The sequence below is a fragment of the Pogoniulus pusillus genome, chromosome 21 (genome assembly GCF_015220805.1).
Source record: "Pogoniulus pusillus isolate bPogPus1 chromosome 21, bPogPus1.pri, whole genome shotgun sequence".
Classification (NCBI taxonomy): domain Eukaryota; kingdom Metazoa; phylum Chordata; class Aves; order Piciformes; family Lybiidae; genus Pogoniulus; species Pogoniulus pusillus.
The window spans coordinates 14969480-14994036 of NC_087284.1; the positions used below are offsets into that span (position 1 = coordinate 14969480).

At 42.2% G+C, this 24557-nt stretch overlaps 2 protein-coding genes across 9 annotated transcripts in view; both read left to right on the forward strand.

The window, feature by feature from the left end:
• The window catches only part of E2F3 (E2F transcription factor 3), a 50137-nt gene extending 47026 nt beyond the window's left edge, over positions 1-3111 (forward strand). For both annotated transcript variants that reach the window (XM_064161055.1, XM_064161056.1), the window contains exon 7: positions 804-3111. In XM_064161055.1, the coding sequence (XP_064017125.1) occupies positions 804-1069 (266 nt within the window). In that variant the 3' untranslated portion in view covers positions 1070-3111. The remainder of the gene's footprint in view (positions 1-803) is intronic.
• Positions 3112-7422: 4311 nt separating this feature from the next.
• CDKAL1 (CDK5 regulatory subunit associated protein 1 like 1) overlaps positions 7423-24557 on the forward strand; it is a 435672-nt gene continuing 418537 nt past the window's right edge. For 3 of the 7 annotated variants that reach the window (XM_064161059.1, XM_064161064.1, XM_064161066.1), the window contains exons 1-4: positions 7424-7846; positions 9275-9308; positions 11734-11906; positions 15146-15258. In XM_064161059.1, the coding sequence (XP_064017129.1) occupies positions 11743-11906; positions 15146-15258 (277 nt within the window). In that variant the 5' untranslated portion in view covers positions 7424-7846; positions 9275-9308; positions 11734-11742. Of the gene's footprint in view, positions 7847-8089; positions 8197-9274; positions 9309-11733; positions 11907-15145; positions 15259-24557 lie in introns of those variants that run through there. The other 4 variants (XM_064161063.1, XM_064161065.1, XM_064161060.1 and 1 more) reach the window with 4 other exon arrangements.

The window sequence follows — 24557 nt, forward strand, 5'->3', positions numbered from 1 at the left end:
ATATAGCAGGAAATGTGTTTTCCTCTACATGGATTGCTTAAAAGAAGTTTCCTGGTTACCTATGACATGCAAATGAAGTTTATGCAATATTGAAGAAAGAAAGAGTTTTATTCCTTTTGCATTTTTAAATAGGGCAGTAGCAGGCAAGAATCAAATCATAGAATCAACCAGGTTGGAAGAGACCTCCAAGATCATCCAGTCCAACCTCAAGAAGAATCACCTCAAGAAGCAGAAATCTCTGTATATGGGTATATGCAGCTGCACAGTGGCACTGATGACATCTGTTGCCTAGACAGTTTTTGCTTTGACTACAAATTTGACTGGAAAATAGCCATCTCTACACTTTTTTCCCCTTGTAGCTGTTTAAATCTTGTAGAATATTTTACTTTTTAGTAGCGAAGTCTGTTAGGAGGAAGTTCTTCAGAGAGAGTGATTTGCCATTGGAATGGGCTGCCCAGGGAGGTGGAGTCACCATCCCTCGAGGTGTTCAAGAAAGGACTCAATGAGGCACTTAGTGCCATGGTCTAGTTGAGTGGATAGGGCTGGGTGATAGGTTGGACTGGATGATCTCAGAGATCTCTTCCAATCTGGTTGAGTCTGATTCTATGGTACTAGCAATGTGTATTTTCATGAAGCTCCTTGTAACAGAACAAAAGTGAGTTACAAACAATGTGAAGGCCACTTCTTTGAAATGATGCTTCAATGAAAGGTCCTTTATGCAGTGGTTATTTGCTGTACACGTGTGTAATATTTCTTAAGATGATTAAATACATCATCTTGTTTTTGTTCTCTTCCTCTTACAGAAGTGGCTTCTGCTAACTCAGGACAAGGTGACTGCTCAGTAAATATGGCAACAATATCTCCATTGGCTTCTCCAGCCAACCTGCTACAGCAGACTGAGGACCAAATTCCCTCAAACTTTGAAGGACCATTTGTGAATTTGCTGCCTCCTCTGCTTCAGGAAGATTATTTGCTGAGCCTTGGGGATGAAGAAGGCATCAGTGACCTCTTTGATGCTTATGATTTAGAGAAGCTTCCTTCATTAGTGGATGAATTTATATACAGCTGATTCTCTTAAATGCTGCTCACATCTAAGCTCTGTTTTTAATGGAATCAAAAAAAGCTGCCGTCATTCAGTTGTCCCCTACTTACTAGGAAATAGCATTATTAAGTAAACTAGCTTCTGGGACAGTGCTGAAATTTTAATTAAATACTCCCTAAAATATTATAAACAAGAAGTGAAAGCTTTTACAGTAAGGCCTTCTCCCTGACCCTGAGCTCCAGCGCCTTGTGAGTCAGCAAGCGCAAGCAGGTGACCGTAGATGTTTTGTCTTCACACTCCCCCAGTCTCTGCTTACCGTGACAAGTGGGCTTACGGAGAGGGGCTCAAGGAACTGGTTTAGTCCTAAATAACAATTTTATAGTAGTATTTCAGGTCGTGCCTTCTGCAGAGAATGCATGTCTTTTGAGTGTCACAACATGGATCGTACCTGCAGTGAACGTAAACATGAAGTAACGCGAAAGTGTGAAATGGGATTCTTCAGCTACTCGTGGGAATGTTTAAATTGCTGTCCTAATGCTCATCTTGAGCTGTGTATATGTCTCATTACGAGGTCAAATACTTATGTCCTTAAAAGCTTTTAATAAAAAAAGAAGAATACACTGTAAATGTAGTGTATATTGCAAATATGGAAAGGTATGAAGTTCTGCCACTTCTTGTAGTAGTCAGAGATTTTTAAAGATGCTCCTGTGTGCGTGTGAAAGTAGTTTTGTTGTGGGTTTTCTTTTTAAACTAGAACGAAGATGCACAGTTCAATTCTACTGCCCCCAGTGTGCATTAGAGCTGGTACATAAATTTTTGTGGTACTAAGTGGGGCTTTGTGTTAAGTGCCTACTAGAGATGCACTGTGGGTTTTTCCCTCTATGGAAAACACTTATGCCAAGCTTTGTTCGATATATGATATTTATCTCAGTGGGTTGGCTTCCTCTGCTTACAGCTTTTTATAATTCTCTTCGCCAGCAAAATGGAACTAATTCTTTTCCATAGTACATAACTGTAAGTACCACATCAATTGAATTGCATTTATTTTTTTGAAGATCTTTTGGTAGTATAGTATAGTACCAATATTTATTTTTTTGAACATGAGAGGAATTCTAAGAAGTCTTAAATAAATTTTCTGAGTGTAAAATATGTTGCCATGTTCTGGGCTAAATTAATGTACTGTTGATTAGGTAATACTCACATAATCCTTTTGTTTGCATTACTGTTGTGCTTATCAGACATACTCAGAAAATTTAGTACTACTTGTACTGTAGTAGAACATTATGTATGCAGGTTCTCTGGTACCATTGAGTTGCTGCTATGAAAGCTCACACATGAAAAGGCAAGAAGTCACAGTACTAATAAGAAAACTGTATGACTGTGTGAGTTTTGGAATATAACAATGTATAAAGGGCAACACAAAGAACTGTTAAACAGTGTTAAGTGTGTGTTTATATGTACAAACGTGTGCATAGATTACTCAGCAGTTGTATTTAAGTTGATGTCTGTTCTCGACTCACACTTTAGTTATCTCGCCGTTTTGTACAATAGAATTGATTTGTAAACACTGCCAGAATATTTTCTAGCTGGTTTGTAATTTTTTAAAGAGGTTTTTTTTTTTTAGATGTGGATTCTGTAAATAAAATCGTAGTATTTAAAGTTTGGTTTTTTTTGTCTTGTGGAAGAGGAAAGTAAAAAGTTGTGTGAGCATGAAGATTTGCCAAGGAAGGGGCACTTTTGTGAGGGAAGAGGAAATGACGACTAACGCAGACCATCTTATTTTGTACAAATTTAAACACTTGTCCCAGTGTGGGTGGGCAAAATACTAATTGAACTTAGCTTTGCATTGTATGCTAGTTTAAAGAAAAATCTCTGTAAAATACTGTAAAAAAAACAAAAAAAGAGGAAAAAAAACAAAACAACAACAACAAAAAGCTTTTATGGTGAGTTTTGTAAATAGATTTATTAAAGGATGACCTGTTCTCTAGCTGTGATCTTACCACTTTGAATGGATGTCATTTGAATAAATTTTGTATGGTAATGAATCAATAAAAAGGGTTTTTAAGAAACTTTCTATTTGTATATAGCTATTTTAACAACTTGCATGCTGCTTCTTGAAACCTTGATGATGTTACTTTTATCAGGCAATGCTAGACACTCTTTATTTCAGTCAAGACTATTTTTTTTAAGCTAGAGTGAAACAAGAATAAAAGACACATGCAAAGAGACCTAGCTGATGAGCTAGAGACTGGGATATTTTGGTTTGGATGTTGTTTGTTAGGGAGGTTGTGTGTTTATTTTTCTTTTAAATCCCCCCCAATATGAATTCTGAACAGACTCTTTGCAAACTTCAAATAAATTGAGTTATTCTAGCATTAAATGACCTGAAAGCAATTGTTGAGGACCTGTTTAAGCTTCTTATGGGTAATTCTACCAAAGTCTCCTATGAGTAGCTTTGAAAAGAAGGATGTTTACAAACTATGCACATACATTTACAAACTTGTACTTTCCTTTCTGGTCGTGGTGCTGTGCTTTTCTAGATGCATGGCCATCAAGGTGGGTTTTTTCCCCATCAGTACAATGCAATTGCAGTAATGTGGATGGTTGCTTAAATGTTACACTTCCAAAAAAGTTGTACTTGTCCTCTTCACGGCGTACGAGAATGCTGCAGTTTAACATTTTGTGCACCTGCCCATACTTTGAACTTCTGCACACAGCAGTGCTGAAAGGAAGATAACAGAGAAGATTCTCTGTTCTTTCATACTCCCAGTAAATAAAGGAGGGGTAGAGGACTGTGTGCTCTGATCTCCCTTTGAAACAAACACAATAAATGTCCTCTTATTGTCCTGTCGCAGCTCCCTGGCCTGTTCTTGGTTTCTTTGTTCCATGGCTGCTGTAATTGTCTGCTATTACTGGCTACAGCCTGCTAGTTTTCACCTTGTCTCTCATCTTCCCTCTACTTTCTGAACCTGCTCTGTGAAATCTGGATGTGCTGAGTTGCAGGAGGAAAAAGCTAGCCAGGTACAATCTGAGCTAGCACCACGTACTTCAATAGTGCACAAATACTAGTTTTAGGCTGCTCGTTTGGCTGCTAGTAGGTGGAAAAAGATCTTGACAGATCTGTCAAACCCAGCCTGAATGACAGACAACGGCACCCTCCTTTACACAAGTGTTTTAAAAAGGAGAGGGGGGGAAAAAAAAGTGTTCCTGCCCCTGGGCCTACAGTGGGAACTTGTTCACCTCCAACTGACGGTCACTATCGCTTCCTATTTCTGCCTTACACCTGAGGGAGTAAATTACACTACTGACTCGAAGCAGACAGGGTAAGTTTCCTTGCAGAAAGGAAGTCTACAAGATAGGTAAGATAGATTCTGCAGTGTGAGACTGCTACATGTTTAGCAGCAGAAAATTTAGCAGTATATGCCAATTCTTGCACAATGCCATTAGTGTGCTGGAGCCAGCAATTGTCAAGATTAAGTGAACCAAGAGCCTTCCTAGTAGTCAATGGAGTGATAGAAACAAAGGCATTTAAAAAAAGGTAGAATTCATCTCATTTTGCTTTTCTTGCTGAAACAAGATCTGCCTGGATATTATCCTACACCTATGCAAAGATCAGCAGTATGCTTTGCATTTGTCAAGTTTGGGAGTGTCTTTGCACACTTTTTTCTTTCTGAACTAGCAAGAAAGTGTCATATTCAATAGGAAAAAAGGGGTTGCTATCAATTCTGAATGGTACTGAATACTGCTGATAAATGACCAGATTCCCATAAAGTGCAGAGGAAGAGTGGAAGAACTCTGTTTTTTTTTGTTTTCCTACCTTCAGGACTCCATTTTCTTCCAGAACTGCATGTTAATAATCAGTCAATCAAGCTGTTACATAAAAACTGTGCTCTCACTTCCTGGGCTGTTTTCTCTCCCTGTTAGTTAAGATGCTTTAAAACAATTAGGTATATTCTATTAACCAGGAGCTAAAATTGAGGATTGCTATTTTATTTTCCTAGTAGTTTTTTTTAACTACCTACTCCTGCAAAACCTCTGATAGCTTAAGATGGTAACCCAGCCTGGGGCTGGCATCTTCAAGTCTACCACCCCTGAAGTGTAGGAAGAGAACCTGGAAAAGACATTTTCTAAAGCTCTTCTTTGGACATTTAAAAACTGGAGCGTGTATATTATCACTCTATAGAAGGCCCAGTGCTGAGACTTGCACTGCTAGTTGCTGTCTCTTAAAAAGCAGTTTTCCCAGGTGGATATAGATAAGGTGTTTCAGTGGTCATGAGATGGCAGGGAATCATCTGCTTCCCTTGAAACCTGCTGCACTATCAGCAGTTTGTGTGCAGCTTTATTTTTTATTGTGAATGTGCCATAAAGCAATTTAGATTTCAGCCTCAAAAACACTCAAATGCTGCCTTCCATATTGTGGCCACATCCTACGACTGAATAGAACTAGACTGTGTTGGCACAAGGGCTGCTTGATATTATGAATTCTTGGCAATAGGACAAAGCAAGGACTCTGCCAGATCATGCTGAAACTGATCAGCAAGGCCTGTGTATGTCACTAGGTTATTCCTGCCTGAGAGCTGCTCTTGGAGCTTGCTGCCTCTGCTTAATGAGTAGTGTTTTGTCAGCCTCAGCCATCTAGAGATATCTGGCTATGTCTGGCAGGCTGTCTGTGCTTTGCTCTTTTAGCCAGCCATAAACCAAGACTGATGTCTGCCCAGTTTTGTTTAACCATAGAGGTAACAGCTAGTCAATCTAAGTGTGGACTAGTGCAATTGCCATGTTCCCACAACACAGGAGTTGTATTCAAGAGGCAACAGCTAGTCAATGTAAGTGTGGACTAGTGCAATGCCATGTTCCCACAACACAGGAGTTGTATTCAAGAGGTAACAGCTAGTCAATGTAAGTGTGGACTAGTGCAATGCCATGTTCCCACAACACAGGAGTTGTATTCAAGAGGTAACAGCTAGTCAATGTAAGTGTGGACTAGTGCAATGCCATGTTCCCACAATACAGGAGTTGTATTCAAGAGGTAACAGCTAGTCGATGTAAGTGTGGACTAGTGCAATGCCATGTTCCCACAACACAGAAGTTGTATTCAAGGTCTGCATACTTAGAAAACCAAATACAAAGAATCACTAAGGAAGTAGCTAAAATACTGACTAGGTATTGTATGTATCATTAATTACTGGCATACCAAGGACTACTTACACCATAATGAGGATATCTGAAGCAGATCTTTGTGACTACTGATTTTAAAGTCCTCTCCTCCATTTTCCTCTGGGCCAAAAATGCTACAAAAATAAACAACTACAGATCACTCGATGATACTATGCCTGAAAAGTACTTCTGTGCTTAAACAAAAACTAATCACAAAGGCAAATGTCTCTTAAACTCAAACAATAACTCTATCATGAGGCCAGGAAGACAGTAATACTGTTTCATCCTGCCTAGAATGATTTGTTCTAGAAGACAGATTTAAATGAAGTGCTTGTTTCTTTCTGTCCCAGTTCTCTACATCTCTCTTAGAATCGTAGAATCAGCCAGGTTGGAAGAGACCTCCGAGATCATCCAGTCCAACCTAGCACCCAGCCCTAACCAATCAACTAGACCATGGCACTTAGTGCCTCAGCCAGGCTTTTCTTGAACACCTCCAGGGACGGTGCCTCCACCACCTCCCTGGGCAGCCCATTCCAATGCCAATCACTCTCTCTGTGAAGAACTCCCTCCTAACATCCAGTCTCTGCTTCCCCCGGCACCTTCAAGTCTCCCAAGTACAAGCTTCCGAGTACAGAGGCAGCAGCAGGCCGGCAGCTCCCTGCCGTGCGCGCCGCAGCTCCTGCGTCTTTACAGCCACGCTGCTGGAACAGTCCCAAACCGCGAGTCGAGTGCCCCAGCTACATAGTATCATAGTATCATAGTATCATCAGGGTTGGAAGAGACCTCACAGATCATCAAGTCCAACCCTTTATCACAGAGCTCAAGGCTAGACCATGGCAACAAGTGCCACGTCCAACCTTGCCTTGAAGTGCCCCAGGGACGGCGACTCCACCACCTCCCCGGGCAGCCCATTCCAGTGTCCAATGACTCTCTCAGTGAAGAACTTTCTCCTCACCTCCAGCCTAAATCTCCCCTGGCGCAGCCTGAGGCTGTGTCCTCTTGTTCTGGCACTGACGGACTCCCGGACCACCCTCCCGTTTCCCAGGCGGCAAGCGCAGGGCGCCCGCCGCTCTCTACAAACACCGCCGTCCGCAGAGAGCACCACGGCCTGTCTACCCCCGAGGCCCCGGGCCCCATGCTGAACGCGCGGCAGCCGGCCCGCCCCGGCCCGGTACTGCTCCTAGGGCGGGCAAGCTGGCCCGCACCCCACTGGCCCTCATTTTCTCCCGGAGCGGAGCAGGCGACACCTCTCCCTGTTTCTGCCCCCTCCCCCAGGGACGGTCAGGGAGAGCCGAAGGTAGAGCTCTGACGGCCCCAGCAGCCACTCCATCTCCCGACGGGCCTTAGCTCTTCTCCCGTGTACAGCAGTCCACCTGCAACAGAAGCGGGAGTGCCAGCCCGTCTGTCAAACACCCAGGCGTTCTGGCAGGGGAACCGCAGGCCCAAACCACGGGCGGGCGCTCCGGAGCCCCGGTGACACCGCCCCGCCGCGGTCGCGCTCCCTCCCGTGAGACTGGCACGCAGCGCGGCGAAGTAGTTTGGCCGCTGCCGGCCGCCGTGGCGGCTGTCTGCGCGCGCAGAGCTGCCGGGGGGGCGAGCGGAAGGTTATGGCGGAGCCCGGCTGAAGCAGTGCTGCGTCTAGCGGAGGTGGGTGCCGGGGCTCGCTGTTGAGTTCTCTTCCCCCGCCGCTCTCTGCTTTCCGGTCGTGACGGTAACGGCCGATTTCCCCCCTCTCCCTGCCTGCTTTGCCGGTGTCGCGGCCGCACGGTGCTCCTGTGCCCCGCGGCGCCCCCGCTGGGCTGTGCGTTGGAGGTGGAAGGGGGAGCTGGCTTTTGGCGGGAAGCGCCGGGATGCTGGTGGGGCAGCTGCTGCTCGGGACTCGGGTGCCAGCAGCAGGGTGGAACTCGGTCAGGGTGTCCATCCTGTCAGGGCTCCAGGCCGGGTCAGGCGGCGGTCTGTGAGCTCGGCACGGACCGAACTTGCTCTGGGGCCCTGAGGTGAGCCACGCTGGGCTCTTGAGGATGTCTTCAGTTACTCTACACTTGTTTGCTGTGTTAGCCTGAGGATAAAAGCCTGTGACTTTACCAGAGACACTTGTTTGTAAACAGAGGAAAAACCATTCAATTTCCACCTGGATGAAAGTTTCCTTTGTGGAAAGAAGCACTCTTGCAGTGTGCAAGAAGATCCATGAGGGGTGACTGAAATAGACTGGGGCGAGGGAAATTCTGCTTGCGTCGAGACGTTAAAGACATTTTTGTGTTTTACTATTTACTAGCATTCTTCTTTTTTCTTTTTCTTTCTTTTTTTAAATCCCTCCCCCCCTAGATAAGTATAAAGCTCTGTAGATAGAACTTGCCAGGTTTAAGGATACATTAGTTTCTACTTTCGTTATTGCCTGTTATTCCCACTGCTACTCTGACAGATTGACTGTGCCGGGGAAAGTATAGGCTGGATGCTAGGAGGAAGTTCTTCACAGAGAGAGTAATTTGCCATTGGAATGGGCGGCCCAGGGAGGTGTTAGAGGCACCATCCCTGGAGGTGTTCAAGAAAGGACTCAATGAGGCACTCAGTGCCATGGTCTAGTTGAGTGGCTAGGGCTGGGTGCTAGGTTGGAGTGGATGATCTTGGAGGTCTCTTCCAACCTGGTTGATTCTATGATTCTGTGATTCTATTTGCCTGTGAAAAAGATGTTTCATGCATGCATATGGAACTACTGCTGATGGCAAGAGATGTATTCTGAAAAAAAGAATGTTGTGAATGTCTTTAGCTCAGGTTTGCTCTTCCCTGCATTTAATTCAAAATTTTAATCTGTTTGAGAACAGAAGTCTGAACGTCCTTAGTCATATTAAACTGACAAAAAAAGACTGTGAAAGAAGGACAGAGTGAGGCTGCAGGTCCACCTAGTCAGTTGCCATATCTACCCAGTCTTAATGAGGTCAAACTGAGCAAGAAACACATTTTTGCAAGGAAGGATGAATGCTTGTGGAAAAATAATGTGAACTCATGTTTTTTTTTTGTTCAGTAGTTCTGCCTGTTCATGTCCTGCCTTTTTTCTCCTTTTTTTTTTCCCTCCAGTATTACTATCCAAGAGGATTTAGACTTTAAAAAGGTATGAGTTTTAATTTGGTTGTATTATTTCTTTTGTGGACCACTGACATATCAGTATGCTTTTTGAAGAGAAAAGAACTAGCAAATCAAGACCTTCTTTTTCCTTTCCTATATCGAGTTGATAACACTAATGGTATGTACAAATAGGTAGTGTAAGGGACATCACACACACACCCTCACCCCCACTATTATTCTTTGTTGCTTGTCTTAGAATCATAGAGTATCAAGGGTTGGAAGTGACCTCAAAAGGTCATCTGGTCCAGCCCCCTTGCCAGAGCTGGATCACCTAAAACAGATCACACTGGAACTCATCCAGATGGTTCTTGAATATCTCCAGAGAGGGAGACTCCACAACTTCCCTGGGCAGCCTGTTCCAGTGCTCTGTCACACTTGCAAAGAAAAAATTCTTCCACAGGTTCACATGGACTCTCCTGTGCCTCCATGTCCATCCCTTGCCCCTTGTCCTATCACTGGACATGACCAAGACAAGGCTGGCTCCATCCTCCTGGCACTCACCCCTTACATATTTATAAATGTGAATGAAGCCACTCCTTAGTCTCTTCCTCTCCAAGCTAAGAAGCCCCAGCTCCCTCAGTCTCTTCATATTAGGAAGGTGTTCAGTTTCATTAATCATTTTTGTGGCTCTGCACTGGACTCTCTCAAGCAGCTCCCTGTCCTTCTTGAGCTGGGTGCCCAGAACTGGACACAGTAGTCTAGATGAGTCCTCACCAGGGCAGAGTACAGGGGAAGGAGAAACTCCCTTGACCTACTAATCACATCCCTTCTAGTATACCCCAGGATGGCACTGGCATTCCTGGCCACAAGAGCAGACTGTGGCATGCCCTTGTTTGAGCTCCTTAGTAAGCTATTGGGACATACACAAAACCAAGTTTACAGTGGTAAATCAAACTATTTAAGAATTACACACAGCACAATGTGGGGCATGTAAATATTTTTGATAGGCTTCTGTAGCAAATAAGGGTTTTTCTGCTGTCCTGAAAACTGATCTGCATCTTGAGATCTGCTAGGAGGTAGACGTGTGTGGAAGATATAACTGGATTTTAAACTTCTAGTATATTATATAAGCCAGACAATAACCTAGCTACTTTATTTTAGCTAGGTATCAGGATCAGGTGTAGTTGTTTTCAGTCTTGCACCTGAAGACAGGAATTCTTGTTTTGCCATCAGTATTTGTTTTGCTACCAAATGTAAGGCCTGTGTGGTCAGGAATTCTGGGAATAGTTTGGCTTGCTTTTGAAAGGACTGTGGAGATGTATTAAAAATGCTGTGCACTCATTTTTAGCACACCAATAAGCAGGTGCTTGAAAGCTGCATCTTTCTTCTCCTGTGATATGCGTGGAATAATGTCTGTCACATACTGTGAACTCATTATTTCCCTGTAATAACCTGGTATGATTAAGAATGCTGCTGCGGTGTCTGAAGAGCTGCAGAGTGTTTGAATTAGAAGATAATAAAGGGACAGATTATGAAGAAAAACTGTGTTCATGTTTAGAATCTCAGGGGAAAAGAGCATCAGGTAGTATCTCTGGTTAGATGGTTGTTTTTATATGCTCTGTGTTCCTCCTGTGTATATTGCAGGTAGATTTGGGAATATATCTGGCTTTTCTTTATGAGAGCATACACAGTAGACACTAGGTGTGATGGTTTGGGTATTAACCCTGCCCCCTGCTCCACTTAAGAAAAATCACCCAGTCTAAACTCAGACGATCTGGAAATTGAGTGAAGCTTTATATTTACAGCTTAGCACAGTATACAAGCAGATATTTACAATATATACAGAAATATACAAGTTAAAAAGTAATACAGAAACACAACAGCCCTCCCAGAAACCAAGAGTCCCCAGGAGGGGCTCCCAACCACCCTTCCACCTTCCTCCCACCCCTCTACCTTACCCCAGACTTTGCCTTATGTTCAAAGGTGAGTTTGGAGGGTCAACCGGGGGGGTTAGTGTGCTAGTTTGGAGCAGGGTAGAATGTTTTGGTGAGAAGAACTAGATTATAGGCTGTGAAAGGAAAACAATGGTTATGTCCACTTCCCTCAGAGTCTTGCAAAGGAGTTCAGGAAGAAGAAATGAAAACCTTAGGTAACACTAGCCATTTTTCTCACACACTCTGCCTTGGGCTTCTGACTGAGCTACATCTCTCTGACAGTTAGGGAGCAGAAGAATTAGTCACACAGATGGTTAGAGAGAAAATTTCATGCATCCTCAGAGACAGAGCAAACAACTGTTATCTATGTTTATGTTCTTGTTCTTATACATCTCAGCCAGCCTGTGAGTGAAGTAGACCTCACCATTGTTTCCTTTTCACAGCCTATAATTCTTCTCACCAAGACATTCATCAAACTAGCATACTAGGCCTTGCTTTTGTATTCAGCTGCTTGCTAATACCACTCTTTTCTAATAGTCCCTGAAGATGCCTGCTGCCTGCGATTCAGTGCTGGAAGACATTGAGGATATGGTGTCAGCAGAAGATTTGAAACCGCAGGATCGGCAGTTTGTGAGAAAGAATGTCTTCCCAAAAGTGCGAAAACGCCGCTCACAAAACAGGCAGGCAGACGAGGATCCCCCAAGTGACAGGTAAATTCTTCTCATCTCTTGTGTGCGCTGTCAGCTGCTGAAAAGCTGCAAGTGTACAATATCTCATAATGTAAAATCTCAATGTAAGATAAAACTGACCAAAATAGTGCTTATAAAATGTAGCGATACTGAATAATAAATCCTAAGCAGGCTCACTTTCTGTAGAAATCAGCTATGACTGAGATACAGATTAATGGAGTAATTAGGCTGGAGAGATGATTCTTGTGATTTAAGCTCTTATATGTAAAATGTTTTGTGAAGAATTGTCTGTTTCTTCTTAATTACCTAAGTAGAAGCTGAACCCTTCAAAGTGCAGTCCTGGAGTAGCTTTTCAACATCTGGAATGAGAAATGTAAATGAAATTTTGAAAGTCACGAAAGGGTTGAGATTGGAAGAGACCTCTGGAGGCTATTTTGTCCAAATTCCCTGCTCATGCAAGGCCATCTAGAAACAGTTGGCCAGATCTGTGCCTCAGTAGCTGCTGAATATCTCTAAAAAGGGAGATTCTACCACCTTTTTTGGGAACCTCTGCAGTGCTTGGTCACCTGACAGTGAAAGCATTTCCTGATGTTTGGAGGGAAATTACTGTGCTTCAGTTTACACCAGTTGCTTCTGTGGCTGTCACTGGCCTCCACTGGAAAGAGTCACAGAATTTTGTAGATAGGATGTGGCACTTGGTGCCATGGTCTAGCCTTGAGCTCTGTGGTGAAGGGTTGGACTTGATGATCTGTGAGGTCTCTTCCAACCCTGATGATACTGTGATATATTAGCTTGTCATTCAGCCTCCCTGGTTAGCCAGGACTGTGGATAAATAATGGTGAGTGGCTCTGTTCTCTTGACTCCTGTTCTTTGGATATTAATTAGAATTGATGAGATCTCATGTTAGTTTTCTTTTCTTCAAGCTAAACATTCCCAGCTCTTTCAGCCTCCCCTCATAGGAGTGCTTGAATAACCTCCGTGACTCTTTGTTAGACTGTCTCCAGTACATGCACATCCCTTTTATGGGAACATCTTATCTGAGCCCAGGGACTCCCCTGATCTGATCCTCTTCCATCAAGGGTATGTCTTGCTTGTTTTAGTCTTTCTACCTGATTTCTGGAACCTGGGATTTCCAAGGGCTGTGGTTTTTGTATGTGCATCCTGTAAGTGATAGAGTGAATGTTCTTTTGAGCATTCTTCAAGGTTCTTTTGAATCTACTGGTTTATTTTGGGGGAAGTAGTATGCAACAGCTACCAAATGCATCTGCATTTTTCTTCCTTGTGATTTCAATAGGAACAGGATCAACTTGCTGCTGCAGTGGAATTGATTAAAGCATAGGTGAACTCAGTTATTGATCATTCTTTCTGCTGCAGTTCACATCTAGTTTTTTATGGCTTGTTTCCACCTTCCCCCTTTTTAGTTTCAGCAATTTTAAATTTTCATTAGTATTCAAAGGAGATTTTATAAACATAACAAAGCACATTTATGTGGAGCCCCACAAAGGTACATGGATCCCATTCTGCCAGAAGTGTATGTACACCTGAACTGGTGATGGTCTATAGATACTTTTCACTAGCACTCCATTCTCCCAAGTATTCAGATAATATATGTTACTTAAAAGGCTATGTTTTAGTGGTTTTGATCCAAGAAAACACATCAAACTTAGGTTGTGAAACTCATTCATGCCTCTTAAAATGATTCATGCCACTCAACCCTGGTCAAGCCACACCTTGAGTACTGTGTCCAGTTCTGGGCCTCTCAATTCAAGAGAGTTGTTGAGATACTGGAACGTGTCTAGAGAAGGGCGACAAAGCTGGTGAAGGGCCTGGAACACAAACCCTATGAGGAGAGGCTGAGGGAGCTGGGGTTGTTTAGCCTGGAGAAAGGAGGCTCAGGGGTAACCTCATTACTGTCTACAACTACCTGAAGGGAGGCTGTAGCCAAGTGGGGGTTGGTCTCTTCTCCCAGGCAACCAGCAATAGAAAAAGGGGACACAGTCTCAAGTTGTGCTGGGGAAAGTATAGGCTGGATGTTAGGAAGAAGTTGTTGGCAGAGAGAGTAATTGGCATTGGAATGGGCTGCCCAGGGAGGTGGTGGAGTCACCATCCCTGGAGGTGTTCAGTAAAAGCCTGGCTGAAGCACTTAGTGCCATGATCTAGTTGATTGGACAGGGCTGGGTGCTAGGTTGGACTGGATGATCTTGGAGGTCTCTTCCAACGTGGTTGATTCTTTGATTGACCCTGATCAAGTACTACACAGCCACTCAACCATTTGCTCACTCCTCCCGGTGGGCTGAGGGAGATAATTGGAAGAGCAAAAGTAATAAAACTTGTGAGTTGAGATAAAGACATTTTAAGTGAAGGAGAAAGTGAAAAACCTCTAATGATACAAAAGCAATCACTTGGTACCTCTCACAGACCAGTCAGTCTCAGGACAATGTCTAGTTTGGAAAGACCAAACCCTCATTAGTTTTTTTTTATTGCTGAGCATGATGTCATCTGGCATGGGTTATCCTTTTGGTTAATATGGGTCAGCTATTCTGTCCATGCTTCCTTAAAGCTTGTTGGCCATCTTCAGTCTGCTTGTAGTGGGAGTGGAGCACATGGAAACGGAAGGTTTTGGTGCTTCGCAAGTACTGTTTAACAGCAGCTGAAGCACAGGTGTATTTGCAACACTGTTCTAGTCACAAACACAAAAAATAGAATCATAGAATCAACCAGGTTGGAAGAGACCTCCAAGATCATCCAGTCCCGCCTAGCACCCAGCCCTATCCAGTCATCTAGACCATGGAACTAAGTGTCTCAGCCAGTCTTTTCTTGAACACCTCCAGGGACAGTGACTCCACCACCTCCCTGGGCAGCCCATTCCAATGCCAATCACTCTCTCTGCCAACAACTTCCTCCTAACATCCAGTCTCTGCTTCCCCTGGCACAACTTGAGACTGTGTCCCCTTGTTCTGTTGCTTCTTGCCTGGCAGAAGAGACCAACCTCCACCTGGCTACAACCTCCCTTCAGGTAGTTATAGACAGCAATGGGTCACCCCTGAGCCTCCTCTTCTCCGCTCTATCCTGGCTAGACCTAATATCCACTACACTAAAATGAAATAATTCTGATGTTTTTTCCTAACTGTTTGGAATTTTACTGTTTGTGTTGCTTAATTTTTTATTTAGGGGATTTCAATCAACTGAGTCTGTTCAGTGGGCTTAAAGGGGAAGCTTGCCTATCTTTTAACTTGCTTTTTTCAAAAATTTTTGCTTAGCATTATCCCTGGTGTTCAGAAAATCTGGATCCGTACATGGGGATGTTCTCACAATAATTCAGATGGCGAATATATGGCTGGACAGCTGGCTGCCTATGGATACAAAATTACAGGTAACAATATCAAACAAATTCCATAATTCAGATTGTTGTGGAGTAAGTGTTCAGAGCTCTCAAGCTGTCATTGTGTTTTCAGTCTGAATTAGCTTTTTGATCTGATTTTGATTTAGGGGTGAGGAGGTGTTTTCCTGGCATTAAGCAGAATCACTGCAAGATGGGTGCTTTCAGGATGGTTAAGTTTTCCTGACAGAGTAGCCATCTAATAAACAGCTTGCAGTGCCTTTTGTAAGCATTTTGCTTATAGAACTTAATTGAAAAGCTTTTCATAAGAGTGGAAGGGAAAAGTTATTCTTGGGCAGAATCTGACTGGTTCTCTGGTTGTAATTGCTGAAGCCCGAGAGAGAGAGACCAAGGAAGTGTGTTGCCACTTGGTGTGTGTTGGTTGCTGGAGCAGAGGTGAACTGTTCTATGTGGATGATCCTTTGTTTCAGGAGAGACTTTCAGTATGACGAAGGTGGGATGATACAGCTTTTTATCTTATACACATGAAAGTGCTGAAAATGCTTTTTTTCTCTTCCTTCCAAATACTTTAAAAGACTCCCTGTCAACATCATCTGCCTCTCCAGCTCTGAGCAAAACCCACAATCCTGTGTTTGTGCTGGCCACACTTCATCTCCGTAAAGCAAAATGTGCTGAAAGGAAAGCTGTAGGAAGCTGAAAACCGATCATGTCACGTTTCAGTGTGGAATTATTATCTGAATACTTTTGTGTAGCTTATGGCTAGTGGGAAAAAAAAGTTATTTTTTATTTATTAATTCAGGTTTTGGTTTGTCTTGCATTTACACTTGTCCTTGTACTGAAAGATTGCAAAGTTGTCTTTCCTGACATTTCACCAGAAGCATTTTATTCCTAATTTCACACAATGCTCGTTTCTTTCCTTCAATATCTCATGTTAATGCTAAACACTTACACCTCGTTTTTCTATTTTGCAGCTGATATCTCTGTATCTAAGTAGAAACTAAATACTGAATTACTCAAGTGCTGAACTATTTTAGGGAACCCAGGTGGCTCTTAGTACAGCTCTGGAGGAGGTATGCACTTTCCACAAAAATTATAACGTCTTTCAGGGGTTCACATGGGACTGATCTAGTTAATGTCTGTAATGGACTTGGAAGACAGCATGTAATGTACCTTCAGCAAGATTGTGAAAAACTGGGGGAAGTGGTTGATAGGCTGAAAACCAGTTCAGAGAGACCTTAACTGAAAGCAGCTTTGCATGAAAAGAGTCTAGGATTGAGGTAGACAAGGGCTGAAAATGAGTCAGCAATGTACTCTTGTAGCTAAAAAGGGCAAACTGTATCCTGGGCTGTATTAGCAAGAGTATAGCCAGCAGGTCTGGGTTAAGTGGTCCCTCAGCTCTGTGGTACTTGTGAGGCAGTGTTTAGAGTAACTGCGTTCACCTTTGGCCTAGTTTTTGGCTCTCCAGGGAAAAAAAGAGGTTGATGTAGTGAAGTGAGTCCCGTGGAGGACCATCAAGATAGTTTTGGGAGCACGTGATAGAGACTGGAAAGACTGAATTTCTTCAGCTTGAAGACGAGAAGGTTCATTGAAAATCCTGGTTGCAGACAGCAATACCTAGTAGGAAGGTACAGAAAAAATGGAGCTAGTCACTTGTTAGAGGTGTGCAGTGAGACAAAAGACATCACAGTCTTGCTCTTAAAAAAGTGGCAGTTAAGATTTTTAGCATCTGGTGCATAACTGGCTGCTCATGCTGCCCAGCTTTCTGTAGAAGCAATGCCAGTGTAGAGAGTTTCCCAACATTTCTTGACTATGGCTCATAAATCTCTTTTTAAGAAGACATTTTATTATTTCTTATAGCAAGTCCTTTGGGAAGTTCAAACAGAATGTCAACAAGAGATTTAGTGGTTAGTAAGTATTGCTTAACATTATCCACATTTCAAATATTTCTTTAAATTAAACAATATTACTTAACACAACACCAAAAAAAAATCTTCATAGGCAATTTTGTCTACTTCAGGGCCTCTGTTGCTATAATTTGTTGGAAAGAATTTGTTGCCAGAAGTTGAGGAAAAGGTAAAAAAAATTACTAAGGTCAAAGATAATCTCTTGTCATAGAATCTTGGACAGCTATTGCTTGGTGTTTTAGCCTGTTTAGTAGGTGTTCCTGAGCTTGGTTCAACAACACTTGCTGAAAAGATGCTGGAATGAAGTTCTCTAGGGAATATGAGGTGAGCTTTAATTGCAGTTGCTTTCCCATCATAAAGGAAATGGCCAAGCACTGTTTTTACTGTCTTCTAGTTACAAGATTGGAAAGAAATAAAAGCAAAGCAGAATCAGACAGACACTCATTGTTAACTAGAAGTTAACTGAAACTGAACATTGTTATAATTTATTCTAAATACAGGAATAATTGTTGATTACTTCTTCATACTATATCCTATCTTTCTTTATTGCAAGGAGTTTACTGTGCTCTCGCTAAGAGCTCTGTTTAGGAGATAAAGTGGTGTGGGTTTTCTTTTTACTGGATTATTTATTTTTCTTCCTTGCCTCTATCTGTTTCTAGAATGCTCATTCTGTATGAAGACCTTTTATACAAAAATACTGCTTTCAGGTGTGGTTGAAAGCTGAGGGCTGTGCTGCAGTTTTTCACAGCAAAGACTTAACTTTGTCTAGAGAGAGAGCGCAGTGTGAATTTGCAGTGTACAAATAGTGCAGTAAAAGCAATGCCAGTTTAAAATCGGGAGCTTCATCAGCTTAAAGGCAAAAAGGAAACAGCAGAAAAGCTGAACTTATTTTTGTACTTGCTTTTACAATGGAGGTAGGCAGTATTCTGAACAAATCTTGCATACCACCCAGCAGGAACACAAAGCTCCTCTGTTAGTCTGAATCACGCAAAAGTGTGTGGACCAGCTGCTATCAGTGTAGGGTTGTACCATGGTGCTTGTTCATGTTGTGGAAGTGGTATAGCTGAAGGTGGCTTTACTGGTTCTAAAACTGGTTTTGTTTTCTTGGCAGCATGACTCTCTATATAGCTTAGATATGCCTGCAGATCTACTAGAGTTCTCCCTTTGAGATACAGCCTGGAGGAAGAAGAAACTCTCATGCTACAGACATTACTGCCTACTGTGAAAAAGAGGAAGGGGGCGAGCTGGGAACTGTCAAATACTGTGAGCTAGATGTTTGTTTGCAGAAGAAATTCAGTCTATGTGCCACTTCACAGTATGTTCTCTTTGAAAAATGGAACCAAACCTGTAGTCGTACAAGGAATAGACTTCTGAAGTGAACAGTTGAATTGGCATTTGTTGACCTCTACAGGTTTCTAGTTCTGTTGAATGAATGGTTTTTGACCCAGCTTTCTTGAATGCGTTCTGCTAGACCAAGCAGTTAGACATGCTTGTTATTTTGTAATAATTACTTCTGGCTTGAGGCTGTTCAGGTCCATAACATTCTCTCTTCAGTCACTGCAAAACATGCTTGGGTAGAGGTGGTGTGTTTGAAGACATTACTAATAGCTTGCAAATACCAGAAGAATGAACAATAACTTTTCCTTTTATGAAGAGGAAGCAAAACCCGTTATTAAACTGTTCCTAGCTTTTATTTGCACTGTACTTGTATTTCTCTAGAAATAAGTGTTGGCAGGGAACTTTTTCCTCTTATAGCATGGGATTCCAGAAGCTAAGAGGAGTGTTGTTGTTTCCTTGTTAATTCAGCAGGCATGTGATACTATAGAACTTAAGCTTTATCTATGTAACTTTAGACTAGTTTTTGTTCAGGCATCCTTTTTTCTGACTTGCATATTTTTTCTGCAAGGTTGTTGGATGGAAAGATGCTGTATTTTTTGTGAGTACCTTTCTGTGCCTCTTGAAGAGCTTGCCTTGTTTCTGTAGTTGTAGTAGTTTTGGCAGAACTTACATCAGTGAGATTTGCCAGGAAGGTGGTGGAGGCACCGTCCATGGAGGTCTTCAAGAAAAGACTGGATAAGGCACTTAGTGCCATGGTCTAGTTGACTGGATAGGGCTGGGTGCTAGGTTGGACTGGATGATCTTGGAGGTCTCTTCCAACCTGGTTGATTCTATGATTCTATTTATAGTTCATGTTCTGTCCCAAGTCTGAAATTGCTGTGCAGAATATGTATGCATTTCTCTAAGGCAAATCTCATATACTCTTTGGAAATACTGTTAAAGAAATTCTCTTTGTTACTACTTGTTAATTTTCACAACACTTGTCAGTTTCATTTACCAATGGATATAGCTGAGGTATCCTTAAGACTATGTAATCAAACAGCAAATTTGAGCAGAAGAAAGAAGGAAAAAGACAAGGGAAGAACAAATGCTCTGGTCTGCTTACCACCTCATGTTGAAAAGAAGATGGATGTAAAAGGAAACATAATCTGCTGTTGAAAAAGATGGGGTGCTACGATCTAGTGTAGACTTCAGTGTTAAAAGGCATTAGCTCGTGTTCATTCTGTTGCATGAACCCTGCTTTCTCAGACTTTGGCTATCTCCATACAGATGCAGTGTGCTGCATCATCTATTTTATACATACAAATGGAAAATAAAGATAATGACTAAGATTTTACAGGTGTTCACTCATGGCTTGTGAATTGCAATTCAGAACCTGGTGCTTTGTTTTGGAAGTACTTGTCTACTGCACAATAAAATTCTAATATTTTTAGACTTTGATTTAATTTGTCCTAAAATGGAGATCTCAAACAGGTCGCTGCATGATAAACATTTGGCAGCCTTGCATAGCAGTGGTTGAAGTCTTTTGACCAAGGTTCCTGCTGCATTCTATTGTATGCTTTTAGCTGCTCAGAATCAACAGCTGATATTTCCATTTTCCTCTCTTCACCCTGCTGATTATGCTTCTCTGTTGCTTCAAAAGCATCATGTAGAATAAGCTGTAATGAGTGCCTTGTAGTTTTGGGGTGCTGTGGCTATCCTTTGAGGGTTTTTTAAGTAATCATTTTTAAGATAAAATAAACGTCATCTAAGTGCTTGGTATTTAGCTTTAGCAGTTAGTTAATTCAAGTTTAGTCCTTGCTATACTTTTCAAATGACTGTGATTGCACTGACCAAAAAAAAAAAAGAATCTTTTTTCTTTATTTTTTTTTTAAGGAGGGCATTTAAATAGAATAATCCAGGCAATTCTGTTTTCCCTAGCAGCACTGCAGCCATGAGACTGTCATTCTCTGTGTAGCCCCACAGCAATGGTTACAAGTGAGCTAAGGTGTAAATCCTATGTAATTTTGTACCCTTGCTGTAGAATTCCCTTGTTGTCTGTCACTTGTAAAATCACAATCCTGTGTGATTTCTGCATTGCTTGAGAACCTTACCTGCCTAACCACTCTCCCAACAGGTTCCTTTTTCAAATTCAAACTGACTGATAATCTGAATGCAAAAGATTTTGGTTGCTGGTACTGAAAGAGGCAGTAATTTATTTCTATACCTCTTGTTAAGGTGAAATAAGTATCTTAACACATCCAGTGATATGGTTTCTTACTATCACAAGGTCTTTTGATTCTTGGTGCTTAGGCTTGAAAACCCTTCTCTGTCACATGCACTTAGTGTGAATGCTTGGATTGTGAGTTTGGTGGGTTGTGTTGTGTCTAGTCCCCTTTTGCTGCTGCTGAAATAATCGTTGAGGGTATGAATTCATCGCATTAGAATCTGAAAATGCTGTGGTGGTGACATGGTTAAGAGGATGAGATGAGAGGGCAAAAGGAGACATAGAGGGAAAACTAAAGATATCCATCCATGGGATGAAACAAATCTGTGAATGAAGACAATCAAGATTTCACAGATATTTGGGATGAATACAGGTGTTCCTAGTGCAGCCTCAAGTGTCCACTGAAGCAGGAAGTGGGATGATGGGTCTGGAGTGTAGAGTTAATATTACAACATGCCGTGATTGATCCACAGCTGCGCATGTTCCACAGCCCTCTGTGAACTATGGAATAATTGGCAGTTTTGGCAGCTGTGTGTTACTCTATTACTGCTCCTGTGCTCCCTGTAAAACTTCCTAGCATGTGTGTGGCAGGAGTTGGCCACTTCTGACTTAGAGTTTGGTACAAGATTATATATAGAGCCGTTGGTGGGAAGTTTTTCCTACCTCAGCTTTCTCAGCACCCACTTCTTACCCCCATTAGGCAGCTTCCTGTTAAGTGGTGTATCTGCTTTGGGTATGTAGGACTCTTAATCCTCAAACTGGAAAATGTTTCCTCTGTTTATGGGACAACTAGAAAGAACGACTGTGTGTTTTTCCCTAACAGCTTCCTGTATCACTGCTGTTAAGCCTTGGTCTGACAAGTGTGTGCTGTTTTTTTCTGTTTATCACACTTTAAATCACCTGTTTCACAGTTCGTATAAATTGAATTGATTTCTTTGTTTTCTTTTTAGTGTTTTTCTTTAGCAGTTGGGAGGAGGCCTGAAAGCCTGCATAAATCCTACATGCACAACATTTTCAGAGACACCTTTAGAGAGAGTATGTAGGTAAATTTAAGCATGAATACTTTTTTGGGGGTAATTCCAGATGTAGAGCAAATGACTGCATGCTCTAGTGGTTGTGCAGTAAGGTGTAGTTCCGACTGTGCTCAGCTTCATGTAATCCAGAAGAATGAATCTGAAAAGGATTGAACCATGAAAGGTAAATTTCAGCTTCTGGTAACATGCATCGTCATATCTGCTATGTGTCCCTCTAGTAGATGGTTAAGCAATCAGTAAATGAAGCATAAGTAGTAGTGATTAAGTGAGTTCCATATGGACATACAGGTGATATGGAGCTTTGCAGAGTGCTCTGCTGAGACAGTCTCAGGTTTCTCATTATTCTCTCTGCTATACAAAATTTTTAGAAGTGAATGGGAGAACAGACCAGATTTTTTACCATATATTTTCAGAGGTGGGAGCAGGATCGTATTTTGATTAGACCATTTGTCAGAGCAGCTGAAAAAAACTTCTTTGTTACGATAGATGACTGGGGAATAGTGGAGAAGAGTTAGTGTTTACTGTAGGCTCTTGCTATAATTTGCAGTTTCATTTGCCAAGAATGGTGAAGCTTAGCTGTGAGTTCATTGCCATAACTTTGCCATAAGGCTTTAAAAGCCTTTGCTGTGCAACTTTGCATTAAGATGTTTTTAATGTGTTTGAGGAGTACTTTGTAACAACTGCAGTGTGGGTGCCTGTGCAAGTGTGAGCTGCAGTGCGTTGTGTATTATAGGAGACATGGCAAGCTGAAGTGACTTAGTTTCTGACTTGTTGCTGATTAGAATTTTCAACTGTAGCAAGCTCTTGAATTGTACTGTGTTTCTAAATACATAGCAATAACCTATATTCTCCTATCAGGCCTGAGGGTGTTTTAAGAAAGGATTGCTGTGTGATTATGGAGGCTGGCTAGAGACAGTAGAAATTCACTAAATGGATAAGAGGCACAAATCTGATTCGGTGCTTTTCCTGCTTAACGGAACTGAGCGTAACTTCTGTGTCTTTTGTCACAACCAACTTGGGTTATGGTCATGCAAACCTGGTGCTTCTGTGGTTCCCAAGTGTGAAAACAAGTCCTGTCAACAAGGAGACAAGTAACCATAGAATCATTCAGTTGAAAAAAACCTTGGGATCATCAAGTCCAACCATTAACCCTATTCTACAAAGTTCACCTCTAAACTATGTCCCCAAGCACCACATCTAAGTGACTTTTAAACACATACAGGGATGGTGACTCAACCACCTGCTTGGGCAGCCCATTCCAATGTGTAACTACTTTCTGTGAAAAATTTGTTCCTAATGTCAAGTCTAAACCTACCCTGGTGCAGTTTGAGGCCATTCCCAGTTGTGAGAAGAGACCAACACCAACCTCTACAATGTTCTTTCAGGTAGTTGTAGAGAGTGGCGAGATCTCCCCTTAGTCTCTTCCTCAAACTCAACAGCCCCAGCTCCTTCAGTTGCTCTTTGTAAGGTTTATCCTCCATGCCCTTCACCAGCATCATTGCCCTATTCTGCAGTCACTCCAGCACCTCAACATCTCTCTTGTATTGAGGTGCCCCAAGCTGGACACTGTACTTGAGGTGTGGCCTGACCAGTGCTGGGTACAGGGGGACAATCACCTCCCTACTCCTGCTCGACGTAGTATTTCTAGTACAAGCCAGGATATATGTAACAATGCATGTAGATTTTTTTTTCTTTCCCAGAATCCATGTAACATATCTGGTGCTATCTTAAATTGCCTGTGCTTTTTGTTTGAGCTTTTAAAAATGACTCGTTTGGTTTTGTTTATTTCGTGATAGAGCATTGTGTCTCCCCAGGCACGATTGCCAAGAGCCACTTCAGATGAACCCTTATGATTTCTTTCTATCGAAATGTACGCACAGGAAAAAAGTCAGGATCAGGTAATGCACGAAGTACTTCAGGCTTGTAACCTTTTCGACTTTCTTGGCAGGGCTGGGTGCTGTACCAGCAGGAGCCAAGAGGTGGGAGCATTGGCTCGGCAGTGGCGGGCTGGGGCTCGCCTGCTCCCTGCCCTGCCTGGGGAATGCTCCCTCGCTCTATCTCTCAGCAGGGTGCTTAACCTTTCCATTACGATTCAGCTGATTTTAATTCATGGAGAGTGGATTATTCAAAATTGAAGTGCAGTCTTGTGGTTTTCATTAATCAACTTGAACTTAAATCATTCTGTTACTCTGATCTTATGACCATTTAGTTGAGAGCTTTGCTATTGTGTATTACAAAGGTTTGAAGTTGTATTTTGTTTTACAGGTACCACTTTTTAGCTGCAGTTAGATTTTGTGTCGGACTCTTCAGTTTCCCTTTCAGAGTTGTCAAAGAACAGTCTGTTGTACCTCTTAGGAGCAGTAGAGTTGTGCACTGGGAAGCATTTGAGTTTGCAGAGAAGGATCTCTGTGTTGGTGGAATGGCGTTGTGGTAAGCTGGTCCTGTGTCTGTGATGCAAAGAAATTACTTATTACATCACAAAGTTGTCTTGGAATGTCTTATATTGGCATAAATGATTTGTGCAGCTGTTCAGAAATTTCAACCTCGTCTGTCACTTCTATTGAACTTTTTTTTGTGTGTGTGCTTATTTCAAACACTTGTGTAAAGCAGGCTGGGTGCTGTGACCAAACAGCCACGGGGACATTAAGCTGGGTTAGCTGGTACAGTCTTTACAACATTGCTGATAGATGGGGTATGACTTGTCTGCAGAAATGCCCATCCATGGAGCTTCTACATGCTTCTGTGAATCTTACAGCATTTGTGTGCAGCCAGTTGAACTTAGAGCTTTAAGTGTAAGGGCTGAGGAACAGGCTTCATCTGTTTAAGCAGAACACATTAGTATTTGTCTTG